We start from the raw sequence: 23,193 nt of genomic DNA, 5'->3' as shown, positions 1-23,193 counted from the left end.
AACCCTCTAGAGAGTGGAACCGATCATGGGTCCTAACTACTACCTACCGTTGAGCAGCTCGATGAGAGCAGGGATGATGCCAGACTTGGCCATTGTGGCAGCACAGGAGTCGTCCATGGACACCGTCCCTATCATGATCACCACCTCTAGGATAAGGTCATCCTCTGCTGAGCCTGGTGGTGGGTGGGGGCAGAGGTCAGGGTTCAAAGAGATCAAAGCTGAGAAGGTGGAGGTCACTAAGGTCAAAGGTAACAGGCCCCAGTGTGTGTGCTCTCTAACATCATCCCATGATGTAGGACCAGTCAGTGACACAGAGAGTGTTGTTGAAGGTTATCGGTTAGAGAGGTTAGAGAGGTTGGGGGGGATGAGAGAAAGCCATTGGATCTACTTTTGTTCAAATTGAAAAACCTGGTATGGTCCAAAAGCTTTTACTTGTCAAATCACATTGTATTGGTCGCATACACATATTTTGCAGATGTTATCGCAGATGTAGCTAAATGCTTAAGTTTCTAGCTCCAACAGTGCAGTAATATCTAACAATACACACACAAAAAAAATCCAGAAATTAAGAAATATCAGAACAAGCAATGTCTGAGTCCAGAACATAGCATCATGCTGTGGGGATGTTTTTTTAGCGGCAGGGATGGGAGACTAGTCAGGATCGATGGAAAGATGAACGGAGCAAAGTACAGAGAGATCCTTGATGAAAACTTGTTCCACAGCGCTCAGGACCCCAGACTGGGGTGATTACCTTCCAACAGGACAACGACCATAAGCACACAGCCAAGACAACACAGCACTGGCTTCGGGACAAGTCTCTGAATGTCCTTGAGTGGGCCAGCCAGAGCCCGAACTTGTACCTGATCGAACATTTCTCGGGAGACCTGAAAATAGCTGTGCAGCAACGCTCCCCATCTAACCTGATAGAGCTTGAGAGGATCTGTAGAGAAGAATGGGACAAACTCCCCAAATACAGGTGTGCCAAGCTTGTAGTGTCATACCCAAGAAGACTCGATGCTGTAATCTCTGCCAAAGGTGCTTCAACAAAGTACTGAGTAAAGGGTCTGAATAATAATGTAAATGTGATAAGTTTTTTTATTTCTAATACATTTGCAAAAATGTCTAAAAAGCTGTTCTTGCTTAGTCATTATGGATTATTGTGTGTAGATTGATGAGGGGAGTGATGTGATGTGTACACAGAGGAACTTGAAGCTTTTCACCCTCTCCACTGCGGCCCCTCTCCACGAGGATGGGGGCGGGCTCTCAACATGGATGGGGCGGGCTCTCAACATGGATGGGGGCGGGCTCTCAACATGGATGGGGGCGGGCTCTCTCTGCAGTCTCCTAAAGTCCAATATCATCTCCTTCATTTGTTGACGTTGAGGGAAGGGTTATTATCCTGGCACCACTCTACCAGGGCCCTCACCTTCTCCCTGTAGGCTGTCTCGTGGTTGTTGGCAAATCAGGCCTACCACTGTTGAGTTGGAGATGTGCGTGGCCACGTAGAGTACAGGAGGGGACTGAGCACGCACTTTTGTGGGGCCACCGTGTTGATGAACAGCGTGGCAGATGTGCTGTTACCTACCTTCATCACCTGGGGTTGGCCCGTCAGGAAGTGTAGGACCCAGTTGCACATGGAGGGGTTTAAACCCAGGGCCCTGAGTTTAGTGATGAGCTTGGAGGGCATTATGGTGTTGAAGGCTGAGCTGTAGTTGATGAACAGGATTCTTACATAGGTATTCCTCTTGTTTTTAGCTCGTCCGGCAGCAAGGCGTCAGTGTCCAAAACGGGGCTGGCTTTCCCCTTATTATTCGTGATGGTCTCTGCCTCATACGTCTTGCATTTGAGCCGTTGAATTGTGACTACACTTTGTCCCTGTACTATCGTTTTGCCTCTGATTGCCTTAGAGGGCATAGCTGGTCTGTTTGTACATGTTCGTGTTCCCAGTCACCTTGGCGTGGTTTAAATGGGGTGGTTAGCGCTTTTCAGTTTTGAGCGAATGCTGCAATTTATCCACATTTTTTGGTTTGGATAAGTTCTAATCATCACAGTAAGAACAACATCCTCTATGTACCTGATGAACTCAGTCACTGAGTCAGTGTATACGTTTAATACTATTCCCAGACTGCGTGATCAAACAGTCTTGAAGCATAGATTCTGATTGGTCAGACCAATATTACAACTGTCCTTACTTCGGGTATTTTCTTTTTAAGTATCTGCCTATAGCAAAATGGAGGCGTGATCTGATTTGCCGAAGGGAGGACGAGGGAGGGCATTGTAGACATTACAGTAACAGTGTTCAAGAGTGATTGAGCGGCACATGTGTTGATATTTTCCTCAGATTTCCTTTATTCAAGTCTCCAGCTATAACAAACGCAGCCTCAGGATATGTGGTTCCCAGTTTGCACAAACTCCAGTGTAGTTCCTTGAGAGCTGTCACGGAGTCTGCTTTGGGGTGGACATATACGCCGTGACGATGACTGAAGAGAATTCTCTCAGGAGGTAATGCGGCCGGCATTTGATGGTGAGATACTCCAGATCGGGAGAACAAAGGAACTGGAGTTCCTGTATGCTACCACAATCACACCATGAGTAGTTAATCATGAAACATACACCTCTGCCTTTCTTTTTCTCTGAGAGTTCTTTCTTCCTGTCCGCGCGATATATGGAAAACCCCGCTGGCTGAATGAACAAGGACAGCATATCCGGAGAGAGCCATGATTCAGTAAAACAGAGTATGTAACAGTTCCTGATGTCTCTCTGGAAGGAGATCCTCACCCTAAGCCTGTCTACTTTATTGTCCAGGGACTGAGCGTTAGCGTGTAATATACTCGGAAGCGGTGGATGGTATGCATGCTTCCTGAGTCTCACTATGAACCAACTCCTTGTTCCTCTTTTCCGGGGATGACGACTTGGAGCAGCCCCTGGCATGAACGGAATTGCCTCGGAAGTATCCAATTCAGGGAATTAGAACGTCTGGTTGAAATTCTGGTGAGTGACCGCTGATCTAATTTCCCAAAGTTATTTCCGGTTGTAGGTAATAATGCAAGAAACATTCAAAGCAAATAATTTAAGAAATAACACAAACAAAAAGTTGTCTAGGAGCTAGAAACAGGGCAACCATGTCTGTTGGCACCATCTTGTCATCTTTCTCAAATTCATCAGGGTGAATGCACCTGTAAGTTACAGCATCAGACCCCCCAACTTTTATCCCCCTCTCTGCCTCCCTCCCTCCATGGTTTGAGGCGGTCTTTGAGGCCTACCTGGTTTGAGGTAGTCTTTGAGACCTACCTGGTTTGAGGTGGTCTTTGAGGCCTACCTGGTTTGAGGTGGTCTTTGAGGCCTACCTGGTTTGGGGTGGCCTTTGAGGCCTACCAGGTTTGGGGTGGCCTTTGAGGCCTACCAGGTTTGGGGTGGTCTTTGAGGCCTACCTGGTTTGGGGTGGTCTTTGATGCCTATCTGGTTTGGGGTGGTCTTTGAGGCCTACCTGGTTTGGGGTGGTCTTTGAGGCCTACCTGGTTTGAGGTGGTCTTTGAGGCCTACCTGGTTTGGGGTGGTCGTTGAGGCCTACCTGGTTTGGGGTGGTCTTTGAGGCCTACCTGGTTTGGGGTGGTCTTTGAGGCCTATCTGGTTTGGGGTGGTCTTTGAGGCCTACCTGGTTTGGGGTGGTCTTTGAGGCCTACCTGGTTTGGGGTGGTCTTTGAGGCCTACCTGGTTTGGGGTGGTCTTTGAGGCCTATCTGGTTTGGGGTGGTCTTTGAGGCCTACCTGGTTTGGGGTGGTCTTTGAGGCCTATCTGGTTTGGGGTGGTCTTTGAGGCCTACCTGGTTTGAGGTGGTCTTTGAGGTAGGGCACCAGGTTGTACTCCTTCAGCACCAGTTCCCAGTCCAGGTCAGGGATGGTGAGGTTAGCCAGAGTCCCCAGACACTCTATCACATACTCCTCCCTCTCCTCCTCTCCCATCTGAGCCGCTAGGTCACCCACATAGTCCTTATGAGGTACGAGAAGGGGGTTGGTTACTATAGAGACACAGGGCAGGGTTCAGCACTACAATATTTGTTCTAACAGTGTAGCTATGGATTCAGTTACTAGCATAACAACACACGTAGCTATGGATTCAGTAACTAGCATAAGAACACACGTAGCTATGGATTCAGTTACTAGAATAAGAACACACGTAGCTATGGATTCAGTAACTAGCATAAGAACACACGTAGCTATGGATTCAGTAACTAGCATAAGAACACACATAGCTATGGATTCAGTAACTAGCATAAGAACACAGATCATGTGAGCCTGTCTAGCCTTATCGTTAATATCCATACTAAGCATGTTGAAGCTCATCAGTGTTATGTGACGACCCTCCCACTCTGTCTGCCGTATTGTCTTTGTTCTTGTTTCCTTATTAGGATGCCGGTGGGCGGAGTTGGGGAGGGTCGTCAGCTACATGGGAAACACCTGGGCCAGGTGTGTCCCAGGATAAATAGACCTCTTCCACATTCATGGAAGAGACTCTCTCCATGCAGACACCATTGTAGATTATGGTGTGGTTCTTGGTGGCCTTTTGTTTGTTTGCATTGGCACCTTTCAACACCCTGCATTATCACATTCATGCATGCAAAACACTCACTTACACTACTGATTACTGATTACACACACCATTGTATATTTTCCTTAGTTGCTTTGGTTAATAAATATATATTTTGTTACTCCTTGTCTCCACGTTGTCTCCCTTTGTTACGGGCTTTGAGCCGGTTCGTGACAGTTAAGAGTGTGAGTAAGTTCAGTACTCACTATGAAGAGGTTCTTGGTGGGTCCGTCATGTTGTGACAAGTTCCTGATCATCTTCATGATAAGAACATCCTTTAACTTCAGTCCCCTCTTCATCAGCATCTTCAGACCATTACCTAGGCACAGGAGAGCAGCATTAGGTGTGTGTGTGTGTGTGTGTGTGTGTGTGTGTGTGTGTGTGTGTGTGTGTGTGGTGTGTGTGTGTGTGTGTGTGTGTGTGTGTGAGTGAGTGTTGTACCTTCGCAGATGACCTGTGCGTTCCTCTTGTTGGCAGCCAGGTTGATGCAGAAGGAGATGAGCTCAGGTTCCATGTGGCTCTCACCACACTCAAACAGCATCTTCATCAACTGTCAATCAATGATCAATACCAATTCATCATCAATCATTATAGTTGGCCAGCAGTCAGTCAGTGTGTTATGGGTGTCTGTTGCCAAGCCTTTCTTTCTACTGTTTGTGTATGGATGTTTGCTTGGCGACATCATTGGCTGAGTGGATGAATCACATCATCACCATGTTGATGACACTGGTCTACATAGCTTCCATACAGTCATTTAGTGGGTCGCCATGGTGACACAGGTTGGGTTAAGAGCAGAGTACGGGAACAGGCAGCCCTTCCCTGAGGTGAGCAGAAAGGTAGAGGTACAGTACACTCGTTGCTGTCTAATCAGGTCTGTGCCTGTCAAGACCCTGGAGGGGAAACCTGAAAGGGCTTGCAAACAGACAACGAGGAGAGAGAGAAATTGAGAGCAAGAGAAAGATGGAGAGAGGGAGGAGGGAGAGAGAGAGAGGGAGGGGCCACCAGGAAACGGCCTTGGAGGTCAACTTTGGGCGGGCACAGGTTCAAAAACGAGTCGCCCACAGCCCCTGCCCTCTGCTCCCCGTCTCCCAGCTCTCCTTCTCTGATTTAACATTAAACAGGAAAGGCTTTAAGCAGGGGCACTGCAGGCCCGCTCCCTGTGAGGAGTCAGCAGTGTGCAATCACACACACACACACACACACACACACACACACACACACACACACACACACACACACACAGGCCCCGAGTCGGGTATCACATACCAGGGGCCCTGGACCCCAAATCAGCCCAGTCTAGACTCTCTGGCACCTGCCTCTGCTTATTTACCACAGCACAGCCAGAGGAGGCCTAGCGCCATACTACACAGCACACCCTCACTATCTAACCCCTCACTGCCCTCCACCCTCACTATCAAACCCCTCACTGCCCTCCACCCTCACTATCAAACCCCTCACTGCCCTCCAACCTCACTATCTAACCCCTCACTGCCCTCCACCCTCACTATCAAACCCCTCACTGCCCTCCACCCTCACTATCAAACCCCTCACTGCCCTCCACCATCAAACCCCTCACTGCCCTCCACCCTCACTATCAAACCCCTCACTGCCCTCCACCCTCACTATCAAACCCCTCACTGCCCTCACTATCAAACCCCTCACTGCCCTCCACCATCAAACCCCTCACTGCCCTCCACCCTCACTATCAAACCCCTCACTGCCCTCCACCCTCACTATCAAACCCCTCACTGCCCTCCACCCACACTATCTAACCCCTCACTGCCCTCCACCCACACTATCAAACCCCTCACTGCCCTCCACCCTCACTATCAAACCCCTCACTGCCCTCCACCCTCACTATCAAACCACTCACTGCCCTCCACCCTCACTATCAAACCCCTCACTGCCCTCCACCCTCACTATCTAACCCCTCACTGCCCTCCACCCTCACTATCAAACCCCTCACTGCCCTCCACCATCAAACCCCTCACTGCCCTCCACCCTCACTATCAAACCCCTCACTGCCCTCCACCCTCACTATCAAACCACTCACTGCCCTCCACCCTCACTATCAAACCCCTCACTGCCCTCCACCCTCACTATCTAACCCCTCACTGCCCTCCACCCTCACTATCAAACCCCTCACTGCCCTCCACCATCAAACCCCTCACTGCCCTCCACCCTCACTATCAAACCCCTCACTGCCCTCCACCCACACTATCAAACCCCTCACTGCCCTCCACCCACACTATCTAACCCCTCACTGCCCTCCACCCTCACTATCTAACCCCTCACTGCCCTCCACCCCTCACTATCTAACCCCTCACTGCCCTCCACCCCCACTATCTAACCCCTCACTGCCCTCCACCCCCACTATCTAACCCCTCACTGCCCTCCACCCCTCCCTATCTAACCACTCACTGCCCTCCACCCCTCCCTATCTAACCCTCACTGCCCTCTACCCCTCCCTATCTAACCCCTCACTGCCCTCCACCCCTCCCTATCTAACCTCTCACTGCCCTCCACCCCTCATGATCTAATCCCTCACTGCCCTCCACCCACACTATCTAACCCCTCACTGCCCTCCACCCACACTATCTAACCCCTCACTGCCCTCCACCCACACTATCTAACCCCTCACTGCCCTCCACCCACACTATCTAACCCCTCACTGCCCTCCACCCACACTATCTAACCCCTCACCCTCACTATCTAACCCCTCACTGCCCTCCACCCACACTATCTAACCCCTCACTGCCCTCCACCCTCACTATCAAACCCCTCACTGCCCTCCACCCTCACTATCAAACCCCTCACTGCCCTCCACCCACACTATCAAAACCCTCACTGCCCTCCACCCTCACTATCAAACCCCTCACTGCCCTCCACCCTCACTATCTAACCCCTCACTGCCCTCCACCCCCACTATCTAACCCCTCACTGCCCTCCACCCTCACTATCAAACCCCTCACTGCCCTCCACCATCTAACCCCTCACTGCCCTCCACCCCCACTATCTAACCCCTCACTGCCCTCCACCATCGAACCCCTCACTGCCCTCCACCCACACTATCTAACCCCTCACTGTACTCCACCCACACTATCTAACCCCTCACTGCCCTCCACCCTCACTATCTAACCCCTCACTGCCCTCCACCATCTAACCCCTCACTGCCCTCCACCCACACTATCTAACCCCTCACTGCCCTCCACCCCCACTATCTAACCCCTCACTGCCCTCCACCCCCACTATCTAACCCCTCACTGCCCTCCACCCCCACTATCTAACCCCTCACTGCCCTCCACCCCCACTATCTATCCCCTCACTGCCCTCCACCCCCACTATCTAACCCCTCACTGCCCTCCACCCCTCACTATCTAACCCCTCACTGCCCTCCACCCCCACTATCTAACCCCTCACTGCCCTCCACCCCTCCCTATCTAACCCTCACTGCCCTCTACCCCTCCCTATCTAACCCCTCACTGCCCTCTACCCCTCCCTATCTAACCCCTCACTGCCCTCCACCCCTCCCTATCTAATCCCTCACTGCCCTCCATCCCTCCCTATCTAACCCCTCACTCTCCTCCACCCCTCACTCCTCCTCTCTACCTTTCCTCCCTGGGCCTGGGGCAAGGCATGACCCAGCTCTTCTCCCCTCTACCTCTCCCCCCTGGGCCTGGGGTCAGGCCTTGCCCAAGGCCCAGGGGGGAGAGGTAGAGAGAAGAGCTAGGTCAGGCCTGCCTGGTAGAGAGGAGAAGAGCTGGGTCAGGCCTGCCTGGTAGAGAGGAGAAGAGCTGGGTCAGGCCTGGTCGAGAGAAGGAGAGAAAGGAAAAGGAGTAGGGGAGGGAAGGATATGTTGAGCTGGCCAAAGAGCAAGGGCAAAAAATAGGTAGCTTGATGAGGAAACCTGTCCAGAGAGAGAGAGAGAAGATGGTGAGTAGAGGGGGTCAAGACCATCCCTAGAGGGGAGGGGGTTAGAGGGCCTGGGGTCAAAGGTCTATTTCCGGTCATGCTGCTACCCAGCATCCTTTCTGACACTCCGACCCCGCAGGGCAGATCTACTGGCGACACGAACCACTACACAAACAACCCTGTTTATGAACATCTGGCCCGCATTTACACCCAATCTTACAACACAAACAGAATAAACATTTAAGTAATCTATGAAAGACTGACTGGAAGTCAGACATAACGTAATCAATATGACATCTCCTCAAATCCATTCTGACATCACTCAAATCTTGAACACTCAAAATCAATTTTCTAGATACAGCGCTCCAATTAGTAAAAAGAAAAAAAGTGGTATGAATAAATGGGAGCTTTCATCACAGTGAGAGTGAAGGCTGGTCAGCTGTCCTCCGATGTTTGGGTGCAGATGTACCGCGTCCCCCTCTCTCTCCATCCCGCTCTTTCTATTTCCATTCTTCCCAGTCTCACAAGCGCTCTCTTTCTCTGTCCATCCATCCCCGGCTCTCCATCTATCCCTCTCCACCCCTCCCTCTCTCTCTCATGAATAATTCCAGGGTTGTTAGCCTCGATGCTAATGCTGTCTGGTCTGCAGCCCTGGCCCCTGGGTGTCTGCAGCCCTGGCCCCTGGGTGTCTGCAGCCCTGGCCCCTGGGTGTCTGCAGCCCTGGCCCCTGGGTGTCTGCAGCCCTGGCCCCTGGGTGTCTGCAGCCCTGGCCCCTGGGTGTCTGCAGCCCTGGCCCCTGGGTGTCTGCAGCCCTGGCCCCTGAGTGTCTGCAGCCCTGGCCCCTAGGTGTACATTACCCAGTCTTACCTGTGGTATGCAGTCTGTGTAGGCAAACATGGACTTGAATCGGTCATCCACACTGATGTGGTACAGAATGCACATACACAGCTGTCCCTGCTTCTCGTCAGCTGGAACATAAACAGAGAGAGAGAGAGAGAGAGAGAGAAGAGAAGCACAGAGACAGAGAGACATAGACAGAGAGAGAGACATAGACAGAGAGACAGAGACATAGACAGAGAGAGAGACATAGACAGAGACATAGACAGAGAGACAGAGAGACAGAGACAGAGAGAAATAGACAGAGACATAGAGAGACATAGAGAGAGACAGAGACAGACAGAGAGACATAAACAGAGAGAGACAGAGACAGAGAGACATAGACAGAGACCGACCGAGAGAGAGAAGAGAAGCACAGAGACAGAGAGACATAGACAGAGACAGAGAGACAGAGACATAGACAGAGAGAGAGAGACATAGACAGAGAGACAGACAGAGAGAGAGAGAGAGAAGAGAAGCACAGAGACATAGACAGAGAGAGAGACAGACAGAGAGACATAGACAAAGACAGAGAGACAGAGACAGAGAGAGACATAGACAGAGACAGACAGAGAGAGAGAGAGAAGAGAAGCACAGAGACAGAGAGACATAGACAGACAGAGAGACATAGACAGAGAGAGAGAGACAGAGACAGAGAGAGACATAGACAGAGAGACAGACAGAGAGAGAGAGAGAAGAGAAGCACAGAGAGAAAGACATAGACAGACAGAGAGACATAGACAGAGAGAGAGACAGACGGAGAGAGAAACAGAGGTGAATGAATAAATGAATGAGGAGCTATAGAGACTTACATTCTGCATCATGGGGCGAGACTAGTGTGCGACACACACATCCACTACAATACAGGTTAAATAACATACAGTTAACCACCACTCTAAAACGATATGGTTTAGTAGTAGAAAAGCTAGCTATGCAAAGACAATGAAAACATTTCGTTATTGCAGGTTTATAGGAGGTTATTTTACAGCAGTCTGAGGGACGTGGCTCTGACTCTGTGTTAAACTGTCAGGTAGCTCTGCTCTCTCAGAGTGTTTAGGAGTTTGACCCAAACCACTGCAGGGCAAATGCAGGCCTCTCCAGAGAGGCAGCTAACTAACACCATGGAGACACTGAAACGTCTGAGGACCTAAGTAGTTTTAAGACTCTGGTCTGTAGAGGTACAGGGGCCGACCACATAGAGTCAGAACAGAACTAGCGATGGTGATGGGCCTCCGCAAGACCACTGATCTGACAGAGCAGAGCAACCCAGTCCAGTACTAACTGGTCCTAAGCCGTGGTCAGGGATCATGCAGGGGAGGCAGCCTACTGGAAACAGATGGGCTCACTGAACTGCTGGAAACAAGGGAAAAGAGACGGCTTGGAGGTTTCATTGGGAAAACAGGAGGAAGCATCAATTTTACTGCCTTTAATAAAGCTACGCTGCTCAGGCCTTTGCAGTGCCACGATTGGCACAAACATGTGCTTCTCATTAGTGGAGCCCTCAACCTATACCTAAACACACTCACACGAGCTTGCACACAAGACACACTCACACTCATCTGACCTGGCAAACTCCCTCACTACACCGGTAGAAACATGGAGGATCCTTTATGGGGAAAGAGAGAGACCCCATTAAAAATGTTCAAAACACCACTAGAGCCCCAGTGAAAGAAAGAGTGGGGAGCTGTTAAGAATTATCTAGAGTGTTCGGGGGCAGTTAGTGGGAGAGCTAAACTCCAATTACACCCTGTTCTGATTTAAAACCACTCAACCTTGATAAAATCACACCGCCATGCATTAGTGGTCTCTGGGGCAGTTTTGTGGACAGTATACTATTGTTGTTAGTACAATGTATTGAGTAAATAAGAATACTGGTTCAATCTTCAAAGAAAGAAAAAAAATGTCCCTTCAATAGTCAATCAGTGCAATGGAATGATTCTGGAATAAATAAGCAGCATTTTATTTACTGTAAAACGTGGTACTTCAGCAGCACCCATGACAGATAGTCATGTCAACAACAAAGAGTCAGTGGTCAGGTGAAGGGTTGAAAGGATTGACATGTCGTAGTTGGTCCTAAATCCTGGTTGAGATGGAGGGATCAGGAGGAAGGTGAAGAGGAGGAGTAACCCACACTTCTCCCTTTCATCTTATCAGCCCAGGTTGGGAAACCCTAGCGGGGGCTGATGGGACAGGGATCAGAGGGATGGCAGACGTCACCTCACACCAGAACAGCAGAACAGAGCAGAGAAGAAAGGTTATCTCTCTGGAGATAAGAGGAGCATCTCTGGACACAAACATAGAGGCAAGGACACCACATCACAGATGCTCGAGGATGATTAATAAGGCCTCGATTCTTCAGAGTTTGAAATCACACGCGCGCACACACACGCACACACACACTCTCTAAAATCAGCACAGGAGGTTGGTGGCATCTTGGGGAGGACGGACTCGTGGTATTGACTGGAGCGGAATGGTGTCAAATACATCCAACACATGGTTTCCATCGTTTGCCGTTCCATTTACTCTCCGTTTCAGCCATTATTATGAGCCATCCTCCCCTCAGCAGCCTCCACTGAAAATGAGATACATTCAGCTATGTTTAGCCTAAGCGTGGACAGGACGTGCGCCTGTACATGATGTGTGTAGGTCTCATTCTAAAAGAAAAGAAAGAAAATCCCTCCCAAATCTCTGCAGACCCCTCCTCAGCCTCTCGGCCGGCTCCTACAAAAACAACATTTATGCTGGGGCCCAGGGTGTTATTCTAACAAATATATTATATTAATTATGCAAGTTACCCGACCCTCCCTGGAGAGGCTTCAAAGGGCCCATCACAGATGCTCCCAGCCGTGCCACATGACCCCCTGGATGAGCTAAAGCACCAATCACACACTGGATCTTGTTTCAGGAAGTCATTTTTCTAATGGCCACCAGAGCCAGAACCAGCCTCGCTGTGTCCACAGCTCTATAACAGCCTGCACCTGCACACACTGACACACACTTACTTAGACATACTGAAACGCACACACACACACACACTCTCAAACATACACACACACAGGGAGTTGTGTCTGTCAGTACCTAGCATTAAGGAGAGTTTGTGGATGAGTCCAGCCTGAACCATCTGGCTGCGGAGGCCTGTGTCAAAGGAAAGGTTGAGGAGCAGACGCAGGGTAGTGTTCAGTAGGGTCTCATGATCACAGGCCAGCAGCCTGGCCAGCTTCTCCACCGCATGCGTCTCTGCCTGAACACCAGGGAAAAGCCTAGTTACTCAACACATCGCGGAAGAAAGTACACCTCTACACAGCCTAAAGTCTCATCTGTCACAATGGCATGCCCCAGAGTAATCTTCTGCTCTACACTCACTAAAGTCTGTACTAGAAGACATTTAAAAAAATACTCTTACACTAACAAAATGTAAACCATTAGAGATGACCTTAATCGGAGGACCTGCGACTTTGTATGTATTTTCCTCACCATGTTGAGACTCCTGGTCTTTATTTCTCCTCCTTCATCCTTGCATTCCTCCCCCTCTCTCCCTCTCTATCCCCCTCCCTTCCCCTCTCCCTCCCTCCCTCTCTCTATCCCCTTCTCCCTCTCCTTCTCTCTATCCCCCTCTCCCTCTCTCTATCCCCTTCTCCCTCTCTCTATCCCCCTCTCCCTATCCCCCTCTCTATCTCCCTATCCCCCTCTCCCTCTCTCTATCCCCCTCTCCCTATCCCCCTCTTTATCCCCCTCTCCCTCTCTCTATCCCCCTCTCCCTCTCTCTATCCCCCTCTCCCTCTCCCCCTCTCCCCTCTCCCTCTCTCTATCCCCCTCTCCCCCTCTCTCTCCCCCTCTCCCTCCCTCTCCCTCCCTCTCTATCCCCCTCTCCCTCCCTATCCCCCTCTCCCTCCCTCTCTATCCCCCTCTCCCCCTCTCTATCCCCCTCTCCCTCCCTCTCTATCCCCCTCTCTATCCCCCTCCCTTCCCCTCTCCCTCACCATGTCGTTCTTGTTCTCCAGGAAGATGCTGAGTTTCTTGAGGAAGGAGACCACGAGCACCAGTAGCTCCTCGTCCTCCCGGTCCAGGGTCTTCACCAGCATGTGGACGATGTTCTTGTTCCTCATTTTCAGCTCTGTGCGTGTGTCCTCAGCCAGGTTTAACAACAGGTACAGAGCCACTGGGGAGCACAGGGAGAGGACTTGGGGCTTGAGAATTAGATATTGCTCTAACCTGTTATTACTACGTTATAACCAATGCAGACATGTTTTAAATAAGAATATACTATGTAATAATGTAAATGTAAAACAATATGTAGAATACTATGTAATACTATCACATAATCACCATGTTATTATCATAATAATACTTGTAAAAGGAAGTTATATCATGTAATATTGTCACGTTATCACCATGTTATTACCATGTAATAACTGATATACCAAATATACAATGCAATGTAATCACTATGTTATTAATTGTAATATTATTGCTTATTACATCATTGCATTCTCAAGCACTAACAGTGCTGCTCGGCACGTCGCTGGCCTTCTGCTCGGCACGTCGCTGGCCTTCACGTCGCTGGCCTTCTGCTCAGCACATCGCTGGCCTTCTGCTCAGCACATCGCTGGCCTTCTGCTCAGCACATCGCTGGCCTTCACATCACTGGCCTTCTGCTCAACACATCGCTGGCCTTCACATCACTGGCCTTCACGTCACTGGCCTTCACGTCACTGGCCTTCTGCTCAACACATCACTTACCTTCTGCTCAGCACATCGCTGGCCTTCTGCTCAGCACATCGCTGGCCTTCTGCTCAGCACATCGCTGGCCTTCTGCTCAGCACATCGCTGGCCTTCTGCTCAGCACATCGCTGGCCTTCACATCACTGGCCTTCTGCTCAACACATCGCTGGCCTTCACATCACTGGCCTTCACGTCACTGGCCTTCACGTCACTGGCCTTCACGTCACTGGCCTTCACGTCACTGGCCTTCACGTCACTGGCCTTCACGTCACTGGCCTTCACGTCACTGGCCTTCACGTCACTGGCCTTCACGTCACTGGCCTTCTGCTCAACACATCACTGGCCTTCTGCTCAACACATCACTTACCTTCTGCTCAGCACATCGCTGGCCTTCTGCTCAGCACATCGCTGGCCTTCTGCTCAGCACATCGCTGGCCTTCTGCTCAGCACATCGCTGGCCTTCTGCTCAGCACATCGCTGGCCTTCTGCTCAGCACATCGCTGGCCTTCTGCTCAGCACATCGCTGGCCTTCTGCTCAGCACATCGCTGGCCTTCTGCTCAGCACATCGCTGGCCTTCTGCTCAGCACATCGCTGGCCTTCACATCGCTGGCCTTCTGCTCAACACATCACTTACCTTCTGCTCTTCACATCACTGGCCTTCACATCGCTGGCCTTCACATTGCTGGCCTTCTGCTCAGCACATCGCTGGCCTTCACATCACTGGCCTTCTGCTCAACACATCGCTGGCCTTCACATCGCTGGCCTTCACATCACTGGCCTTCACATCACTGGCCTTCACATCACTGGCCTTCTGCTCAACACATCACTGGCCTTCTGCTCAACACATCACTTACCTTCTGCTATTCACATCACTGGCCTTCACATCGCTGGCCTTCACATCGCTGGCCTTCACATCGCTGGCCTTCACATCGCTGGCCTTCTGCTCAGCACATCGCTGGCCTTCTGCTCAGCACATCGCTGGCCGCCTGCTCAGCACATCGCTGGCCTGCTCAGCACATCGCTGGCCTTCTGCTCAGCACATCGCTGGCCTTCTGCTCAGCACATCGCTGGCCTTCTGCTCAACACATCGCTGGCCTTCACATCACTGGCCTTCTGCTCAACACATCACTGGCCTTCTGCTCAACACATCACTGGCTTTCACATCACTGGCCTTCACATCACTGGCCTTCACATCACTGGCCTTCTGCTCAACACATCACTGGCCTTCTGCTCAACACATCACTGGCCTTCTGCTCAACACATCACTGGCCTTCTGCTCAACACATCACTGGCCTTCTGCTCAACACATCACTGGCCTTCTGCTCAACACATCACTGGCCTTCTGCTCAACACATCACTGGCCTTCTGCTCAACACATCACTGGCCTTCTGCTCATCACTGGCCTTCACATCAACACATCACTGGTCTTCACATCACTGGCCTTCACATCACTGGCCTTCTGCTCAACACATCACTGGCCTTCTGCTCAGCACATCACTGGCCTTCTGCTCAGCACATCACTGGCCTTCTGCTCAACACATCACTGGCCTTCTGCTCAACACATCACTGGCCTTCTGCTCAACACATCACTGGCCTTCTGCTCAACACATCACTGGCCTTCTGCTCAACACATCACTGGCCTTCACATCACTGGCCTTCACATCAACACATCACTGGCCTTCACATCACTGGCCTTCACATCACTGGCCTTCACATCACTGGCCTTCACATCACTGGCCTTCACATCACTGGCCTTCTGCTCAACACATCACTGGCCTTCTGCTCAACACATCACTTACCTTCTGCTCAACACATCACTGGCCTTCTGCTCAACACATCACTGGCCTTCTGCTCAACACATCACTGGCCTTCTGCTCAACACATCACTGGCCTTCTGCTCAACACATCACTGGCCTTCTGCTCAACACATCACTGGCCTTCTGCTAGGCATGGTAATGTACCACTTTTACTGTACCTCGTAGAAGCTGCTCCTGCTTGCTCAGGAGGCCCTGGTATTTCTTCAAGGCTTTCTCATGTTCCTTCTTCACATTCTGGTTGTCAGGGTCCTCTTCATGTGAAAACAGTCAAGGAAGGAGTACTGCTGCTACACTGATCCAATCAACTCACCATAGAGAACTGATATAGTCACATGTTTTTATCAGTCTATTACAACGTCCAAAAAATAACTATCCATTGCCTTTCCTTCTATACTATGACATTATGATTAAAATGAAGAGATATGCCAACACTGAGGACAGCGGAGACCCTGAGGCGTTGACCCTCTGTGAAGCAGCAAGGTATTGTAACATCTTTCATGTGACCTTTGACCTTAGCTGAAGGATATAAGCCTTCTTCTTCTTCTGCAGTTCATCCTGCCAGAGGTCGTACCTCTTCAGCTCGTGTTCAGTGATGTTCATACAGAGGGCTCCGATCTTATAGTGGGTCACTAGCCCATGAAACTGGGAGAAACTGGGGATGGGAAGAGGAAAGGTTTACAAGGCTTCCACTTATTCAAAAGTGCACATCGTTCATCATCATGCAACACCTATTTGGACCACAATCAGGAGCTCAGATTGAAATGATCCCATCTCCTGAGAGCTTAGTCCCAAAAGGTTGTGCCAAAATAAAACCTTCAAGCATCGAGTCCAACAGTATCTCTTATCTTCTACTCATAATCAGCCAGACACAAACCAGATCATTGTAAAACCCCAACAGCATAGCACTGCCATGAAGCGAGATCAAGAAAGACAACTCACAACTCAAATCGCTCTTGACAAGTAGTTTATATATCATCCTTTCAAGGTTCATTTTAATGTTTCCTGAAACCCCTAGTTGGAAAGTAAGGTTTTGGTCTAAGTTGTCATAGTTGTGTGACTTCTGTCAGAAAGAGAGAAGAAAGAGAGGGAAGAAAGAGAGAGAAGAAAGAGAGAGAATTGTGTACCTGGAGAAGCAGAAGAAGACGTAGATAATGGTAGTTGCCATGTCAACGCTCTGTTTCCAGTCCTCCCTCAGGACTCTGGCCAGAGCTCCCAGGGCCGTTTCTGACGAGGAGCAGACACACAGTCAGGTTAGAGAGACGTGGTATGTGTGTGTGTGTGTGTGTGGGAGGGGGGGGGGGGAATAGGGGGGAGGGCAAGGAGAGGGGGAAGTGATCGAGGAAGTGGGGAAGGGATTATTTGAAGGAAATGGACAGACTGTTAGGATTGGGAAGGGAAGTATGGAGTAGGGGTGATGGAAAGAGTCAATTAGAGATGACAGTCAGGTTGGGGTTGGAGGTTAAGGTAAAGAACCTGGGTGAATGTAAGGGGTTCCAGGCTCACATGGCTTTGAGCTATGGGTGACCTTCATTGTAAAGACACGTATCACGTTGTTCCATTTCCCCTGGTCCTCTCCTCTTTCCTCACTGACCCCAGGTCTCACAGTTCTACCATTATCAACATCTGACCACTTGATGCGTTACGACAAAGTGAACCTGTGATGTATATTGACAGTTACAAATGAAGCCATGCCATCATCTGACAGTTGTAATGGATGATGGCCTTGTGCTGTTGTGAGAGAAAACAGCTCTGTCATCAGGGAAGGGAATAGGAAGGGCTTGGCTGTGTTTTTCTTATGAATGGGATGGGCTGCTGGCTGAGAGAATGGATTATATCAACCAATAACACTAGAGTTTGGCTAGCATCTGGCCTGTATAGCTTTCATACACCCAGCAGAGCAGAGTAGGGATGGGTGCAAGTACTCGAGTATAACCAGTAATTGGAACAACAAATAGCATACCGCAAACGTTTTGCCTTCAGCCTGGTTTCACATTTATATGCGAGTATTTGAGTACTCAAAATGACTTTCATGAAAATACTCGAACACAGACATTCTCTAAAATGCCCAGTCCATAGAGCATATGATTACTCTGGGGCATACCATTGTGACAGATGAGGAAGGAACTCAAGGAAGGAGCGTACCATTCTGCAGTAGCTCTTCCAGGTTGTCAGGGTTGCGGGCGAGGTGGAGAATGAGGGTGGCTCCCCTGACCTTCTCTGGGATGTCTTCATACAGCAGCTCCACATATTCATCTATGCAGTTGATGTTGGCCTCCTCATCCAGCTGACAACGACCCAGATACAGTATGGGTGAGGAATGAGGAGGATTAATAACACAGAAATAATGCAATGAATCATGGTATCAAATACACAGAAATGGACACACACTGTCACACACACACAGATATTTGACGCTCTCCTTACCTCCATCCCCTCAAATGGTGTGAGGTCTCTGGGCGAATGTTTCTCTTGTTTGTCTGTGAGGTGCAGGACAGCACAGCAAAGACACTAGTCAGCATGATGAACGTGTATTTACATAATGAGTCATTCAGCCTGCAACTGCAGCCTGTCAGGACCAGGCGTTACCATGATGTAAATATTACCTGGCTTCTTGCGGTTCTGCAGGTAGAACAGCAGTTGTTCCACCTCTGGAAGTTTAGATGGATGAATGAGCCTGCATTCCTCCACCACCCTGCGAGCCAGGGTGGTGATGTCTGTGTTGGCGTTTAAGCTTTTAAGGCGGATGCTGTGAATAGAAAATACATATTTTGAGCAATTTTCTTAGAAACAAAAAAAAGCTATTTCCAATAACTTTTCAATTACTTCATCTTTTGTTAAGGCAAAATCAAATGTTTACAAGCCCTTAACCACAGTGCAGTTCAAGACAGAGTTGAGAAAGCATTTACCAAATAAACTAAAGTTAAAAAAAATACAGATCAAGCCCAAAAAAATCAAGCTAATGCATCATGTAACAGGGTAGGAAATGACCACTATTTTGGTCAGTGTTTCCCCTGGGACTCTACTTCGTGGTGAACAAGGTATGTATAAAAGAACCCATTGGACCTGTTCAGTAGTGATGGGCATTCGAGTATTTTCTGTGAACCGGCTCATTTAGCTCTATTTTGTAAAAGAGCAGGCTCCCAAACGGTTCTTCGTTCAAAATGCTTAAAAATCTAGAACCATGAAACAATTTCTAATCTTCAATGTAAAGACCAAAATGTAGGCTACCATTATGCCTGAAGGTGAAATGCGATTTCATATACATTTTCACCTGGCCAATTTATTAGATCATCTGCCAAAAAAAGTACGTTTTATTGTTCCGCACTGATTTTTTTTTTAACGTGGACAAGATTTGACCCGCTCTAGCCACTATTTATTGTTTATGCAATGAGGATTTAATTAATTTGTAATTTATCTACAGAAAAACTAAAAAAGGAGTAGTAGCAGTATGCAAATCAGGGAGCCAAATAAACGGCTCTTTCGTCGATGTAATTCGGTTCCCGACGTTCACCAAAAAGATCCGTTCGTTTGCGAACGACCCATTACTACTTACTGTTCAGGTGAGAGTGACTGGAAAAACAACAACTTCAACGCTAATCTAATTTTCGTAGGTAATTCGCTAACGTTACATTAGACCCATGCTTAGCTACATTTTCTGACACTCCTTGCGTTCTCCAACCATCGGGTCCCCCATTTCGCCGAGGATAGTCGCCTCCACCTCATACTGAACAACGAGGGCTTTCTCTGTCGGGTGGACATCCAAACTCCCCCGTTTTACTTTCCTATGGATGGAGAGAAATGGCCCGGCAATTGATAATGATGATGAAGATCTGGATGATAAACCTGTTTTGATTTACAACATTCAATTCCAACCACCAAATCGTTAGACACTACTAGATAGTAAGCTTGAATACCTCAAAACACTGCCATCAGACACACACAAGTGCAACATCTATCGAGCCTTTACACAACAAACATTAAGACATGGCTAAAGACCAATCAGACTTGTGAACATAATCCCTAGCTGTTTATTGCCGCTTTCCGTGTCTGTAGCTTGTCCTGTGTTGCTCTGTTGGTGCTCATTGTTTGTATGTATTGTTATTGTAATTATTTTAATAACCTGCTCATGGACTGTGGTTGAAAATTAGCCGGCTGGCTAAAACCGGCACTTTTACTTAAACGTTGATTAATGTGAACTGTCCCTGTAAAGATTGCACTTAAAATACACCAAGTATGTATTTAAAAAATAATAATAATAATTTAAAAATGCATTATGAGCCACGACGTCACATTTCAGTCACAGCTGATTGTCAAAACATCAGCATCTGTTTTCTAGCCACAGCTGGCTAGCTGACGTTACCTTTTCAAGTACCGTGCATCTTCTGCCTGCAGTTTGTCCATTTCGGAAATTATGGGAAACTCACATTTAATTTTCTTTCACTGTAAATGTAAACAAAACGTCTGAATTGTCAAACGGTTACCTAGCTACAATTGAGAGCTCTCATCGTTTATAATCTTGCTGTTGCTAGGGTGAGACTCCCTTCCCAGCATGCAAAGCGGCAAATGCATAGAATGTTGAAATGCCGGCCAGAGAGCACCCTATCGCCATCTGTAGGTCTGGAGGAGAACTGTGTATAATGGGTTGAGCAGATCTGTTGTCCAGTGTTCAGAAGTGTTGTCCCAGGGACCTAATGCAGGAACAACATGACATCAATCATGCGGTCTCTGTTATGACATAGTCAGATTCTTCAATTTCACTCTTTTGTTGGACTTGGTTTAGTGCTTTCATATCAGGAACCATTTTAATTGTTGAAATTATAGTTTTGAGTAATTTAGCAGATGCTCTTATCTAGAGCGACTTACATAAGCTATTATGTTTAAGTGCTTTGCTCAAGGGCACAGATTTTTCACCTAGTCGGTTCGGTTACTGGCCCAACACTCTTAACCACTAGGCTACCTGCCACCCTTCCAATCGGAGACCCTCTTTCTTGGAACCAGCAAGTGATCCATTTTCAAACCTATTCTATTCTGCCTTGAGACTGTTCAAATCAAATGTATTTATATAGCCCTTCGTATAACAGCTGATATCTCATAGTGCTGTACAGAAACCCAGCCTACAACCCCAAACAGCAAGCAATGCAAGTGTAGAAGCACGGTTGTGATTGATTGGTAGGCTGTTTTAGACTGTCTTTTTATAGTGCTGAAGCAAACATGATGGATGTCCCAATAGAAGAGTCTGGTATCTAAGGTCACAGGGTCAGGTGACATTGACTATGGACCTTACAGGTCAGGGTGTAAATATGTGAACTTTCCCTTGAGTTCACTGGCTAAACATTATTTAGGCCTAACAGCTCAGTACTGGGGACAATTCATTTAAAGTAAACTAAAATATATTAAAATGTCTTAATTTATTTATATGTATTTCCTTATGTGACTATTGCACTGAAATGGATGCCTCCAACCCTGTTTAAGATACACTGTATAACAATTCAACAGTCTGAAAGTAGTCCACAGATAATCAATAATGATTGCACATAGTGTATGAAGGGTACAGAAAATATGTGAGATATAGTTGAGATACACTGCAAGCCCTATATCACCACAACAGTCTGAATTGGCATACAGTCTGTAGTCAACAGGCCATTAATATTGACAGCACATGTCTTCAAGGGACAGAAAGTTGTATTACCCAATGTACACTTTTCACTCAAAAGTGAATTTGCTTGTCAGAGTAACATTTTAAACTAGCCTTCCAAAGTGACGGGTGATGTCATCACTCTAAAATTAGAATGTGTCTCATGGCGGGCACATAACTATTTTCTGTCTGTAATAGAATGTACTGGTCATTGCGCTTACACTAGATATTTTACTGTGAAGTAATCCATGTTTTGAAGTGTTTGAGTGAAAGGAGGGGCTATAGTTTCTGTGCTGTAATAAGGTTATGTGCTGGGCAACACGAGCTTACTGTAAAATCTATGTAGTAGAGTATTTAAGGAGGAGTCTTTGATACTGCTGATCATGCAGGCATTCTCATAGGATTGGCCATGGAGTCATTCCATGTTATTTGGGCCACCATTTCAGTGTTCTGAAATCGTTTCTGTAGTTAGAAACAAGAAAGATTGGCATTATTTTGTTTAAATTGAATTTGATCTCAGAGATATTAAGCTAATTGATTGCACCCAAATTTGCCATTTTAATTCATCGGATTCAAATAATATTCAATAAATATAGTAGACTACCCAACATCCAATTTGGACGAAACTATAAATTCATAGGATTTATTATAGAATTCAGATAATATTCAATAAATTTAGTTCCACATTATACCCCAACAACCAATATACAGTATCAGTTCTTTATGTATGACAAGTAATATGAAGCTGTGGCTTGGAGTATTGCTTCTCCATACTAAGTAATGTATTCCCTGTGAATCTGGTGATGGGTTTTTTCTCCCGTGTCCAGAGAAATTAGTAATTGAAGTCACCTGCATTATCTACCATAAAGTATTGTGGAAGTATCAGGTTTTGACTACTAGATGCCGCTGTTCCTGCTATACCATCACACTTTTTTAAAATCCATTTAGCTGATATCTTGTGTTTTATTAAATAGATCACAACATTTCCTTTGCAACTTTGGGTAGGAACCCAATAGATTTAGCTCATGATCATCCTCACAATTCAAGCCAGTCCTCCATGAAAGCAAGTTTGTCATTCCTTTACTCTTAATCTGTGTGCATGAAACAGCCCCCTTGTGTGTGTGGTTTATTCCCTTCAAAAAAGGTTTGGATGACTTACTGATAGACCATCCTGGATGACTTACTGATAGACCATCCTGGATGACTTACTGATAGACCATTCTGGATGACTTACTGATAGACCATTCGGGATTACTTACTGATAGACCATTCTGGATGACTTACTGATAGACCATTCTGGATGACTTACTGATAGACTATTCTGGATGACTTACTGATAGACCATTCTGGATGACTTACTGATAGACCATTCGGGATTACTTACTGATAGACCATTCTGGATGACTTACTGATAGACCATTCTGGATGACTTACTGATAGACCGTTCTGGATGACTTACTGATAGACCATTCTGGATGACTTACTGATAGACCATTCTGGATGACTTACTGATAGACCATTCTGGATGACTTACTGATAGACCATTCTGGATGACTTACTGATAGACCATTCTGGATGACTTACTGATAGACCATTCTGGATGACTTACTGATAGACCATTCTGGATGACTTACTGATAGACC

General features: G+C 47.8%; 1 protein-coding gene across 3 annotated transcripts in view; it reads right to left on the bottom strand.

Annotated features, from left to right (window-relative positions):
• Positions 1 to 20,457, bottom strand: part of kifap3a (kinesin-associated protein 3a) — a 40,831-nt gene extending 20,374 nt beyond the window's left edge. For 2 of the 3 annotated variants that reach the window (XM_064935996.1, XM_064935997.1), the window contains exons 1-15: positions 20,276 to 20,457; positions 19,566 to 19,697; positions 18,519 to 18,661; positions 18,340 to 18,392; positions 18,058 to 18,199; positions 17,040 to 17,139; positions 16,443 to 16,567; positions 16,074 to 16,172; positions 13,356 to 13,534; positions 12,454 to 12,616; positions 9,367 to 9,467; positions 5,029 to 5,137; positions 4,794 to 4,906; positions 3,824 to 3,989; positions 48 to 173 (exon numbers count right to left, since the gene is read on the bottom strand). In XM_064935996.1, coding sequence (XP_064792068.1) covers positions 48 to 173; positions 3,824 to 3,989; positions 4,794 to 4,906; positions 5,029 to 5,137; positions 9,367 to 9,467; positions 12,454 to 12,616; positions 13,356 to 13,534; positions 16,074 to 16,172; positions 16,443 to 16,567; positions 17,040 to 17,139; positions 18,058 to 18,199; positions 18,340 to 18,392; positions 18,519 to 18,661; positions 19,566 to 19,697; positions 20,276 to 20,316 — 1,792 coding nt within the window. In that variant the 5' untranslated portion in view covers positions 20,317 to 20,457. The remainder of the gene's footprint in view (positions 1 to 47; positions 174 to 3,823; positions 3,990 to 4,793; positions 4,907 to 5,028; positions 5,138 to 9,366; positions 9,468 to 12,453; positions 12,617 to 13,355; positions 13,535 to 16,073; positions 16,173 to 16,442; positions 16,568 to 17,039; positions 17,140 to 18,057; positions 18,200 to 18,339; positions 18,393 to 18,518; positions 18,662 to 19,565; positions 19,698 to 20,275) is intronic. The other variant, XM_064935998.1, reaches the window with a different exon arrangement.
• Positions 20,458 to 23,193: the final 2,736 nt, after the last annotated feature.

The sequence above is a fragment of the Oncorhynchus masou genome, chromosome 24 (genome assembly GCF_036934945.1).
Source record: "Oncorhynchus masou masou isolate Uvic2021 chromosome 24, UVic_Omas_1.1, whole genome shotgun sequence".
In the NCBI taxonomy this organism is placed as follows: Eukaryota; Metazoa; Chordata; class Actinopteri; order Salmoniformes; family Salmonidae; genus Oncorhynchus; species Oncorhynchus masou.
Note: the sequence above shows the minus strand (reverse complement) of the source record. Positions and strands in the feature narration are given on the sequence as shown.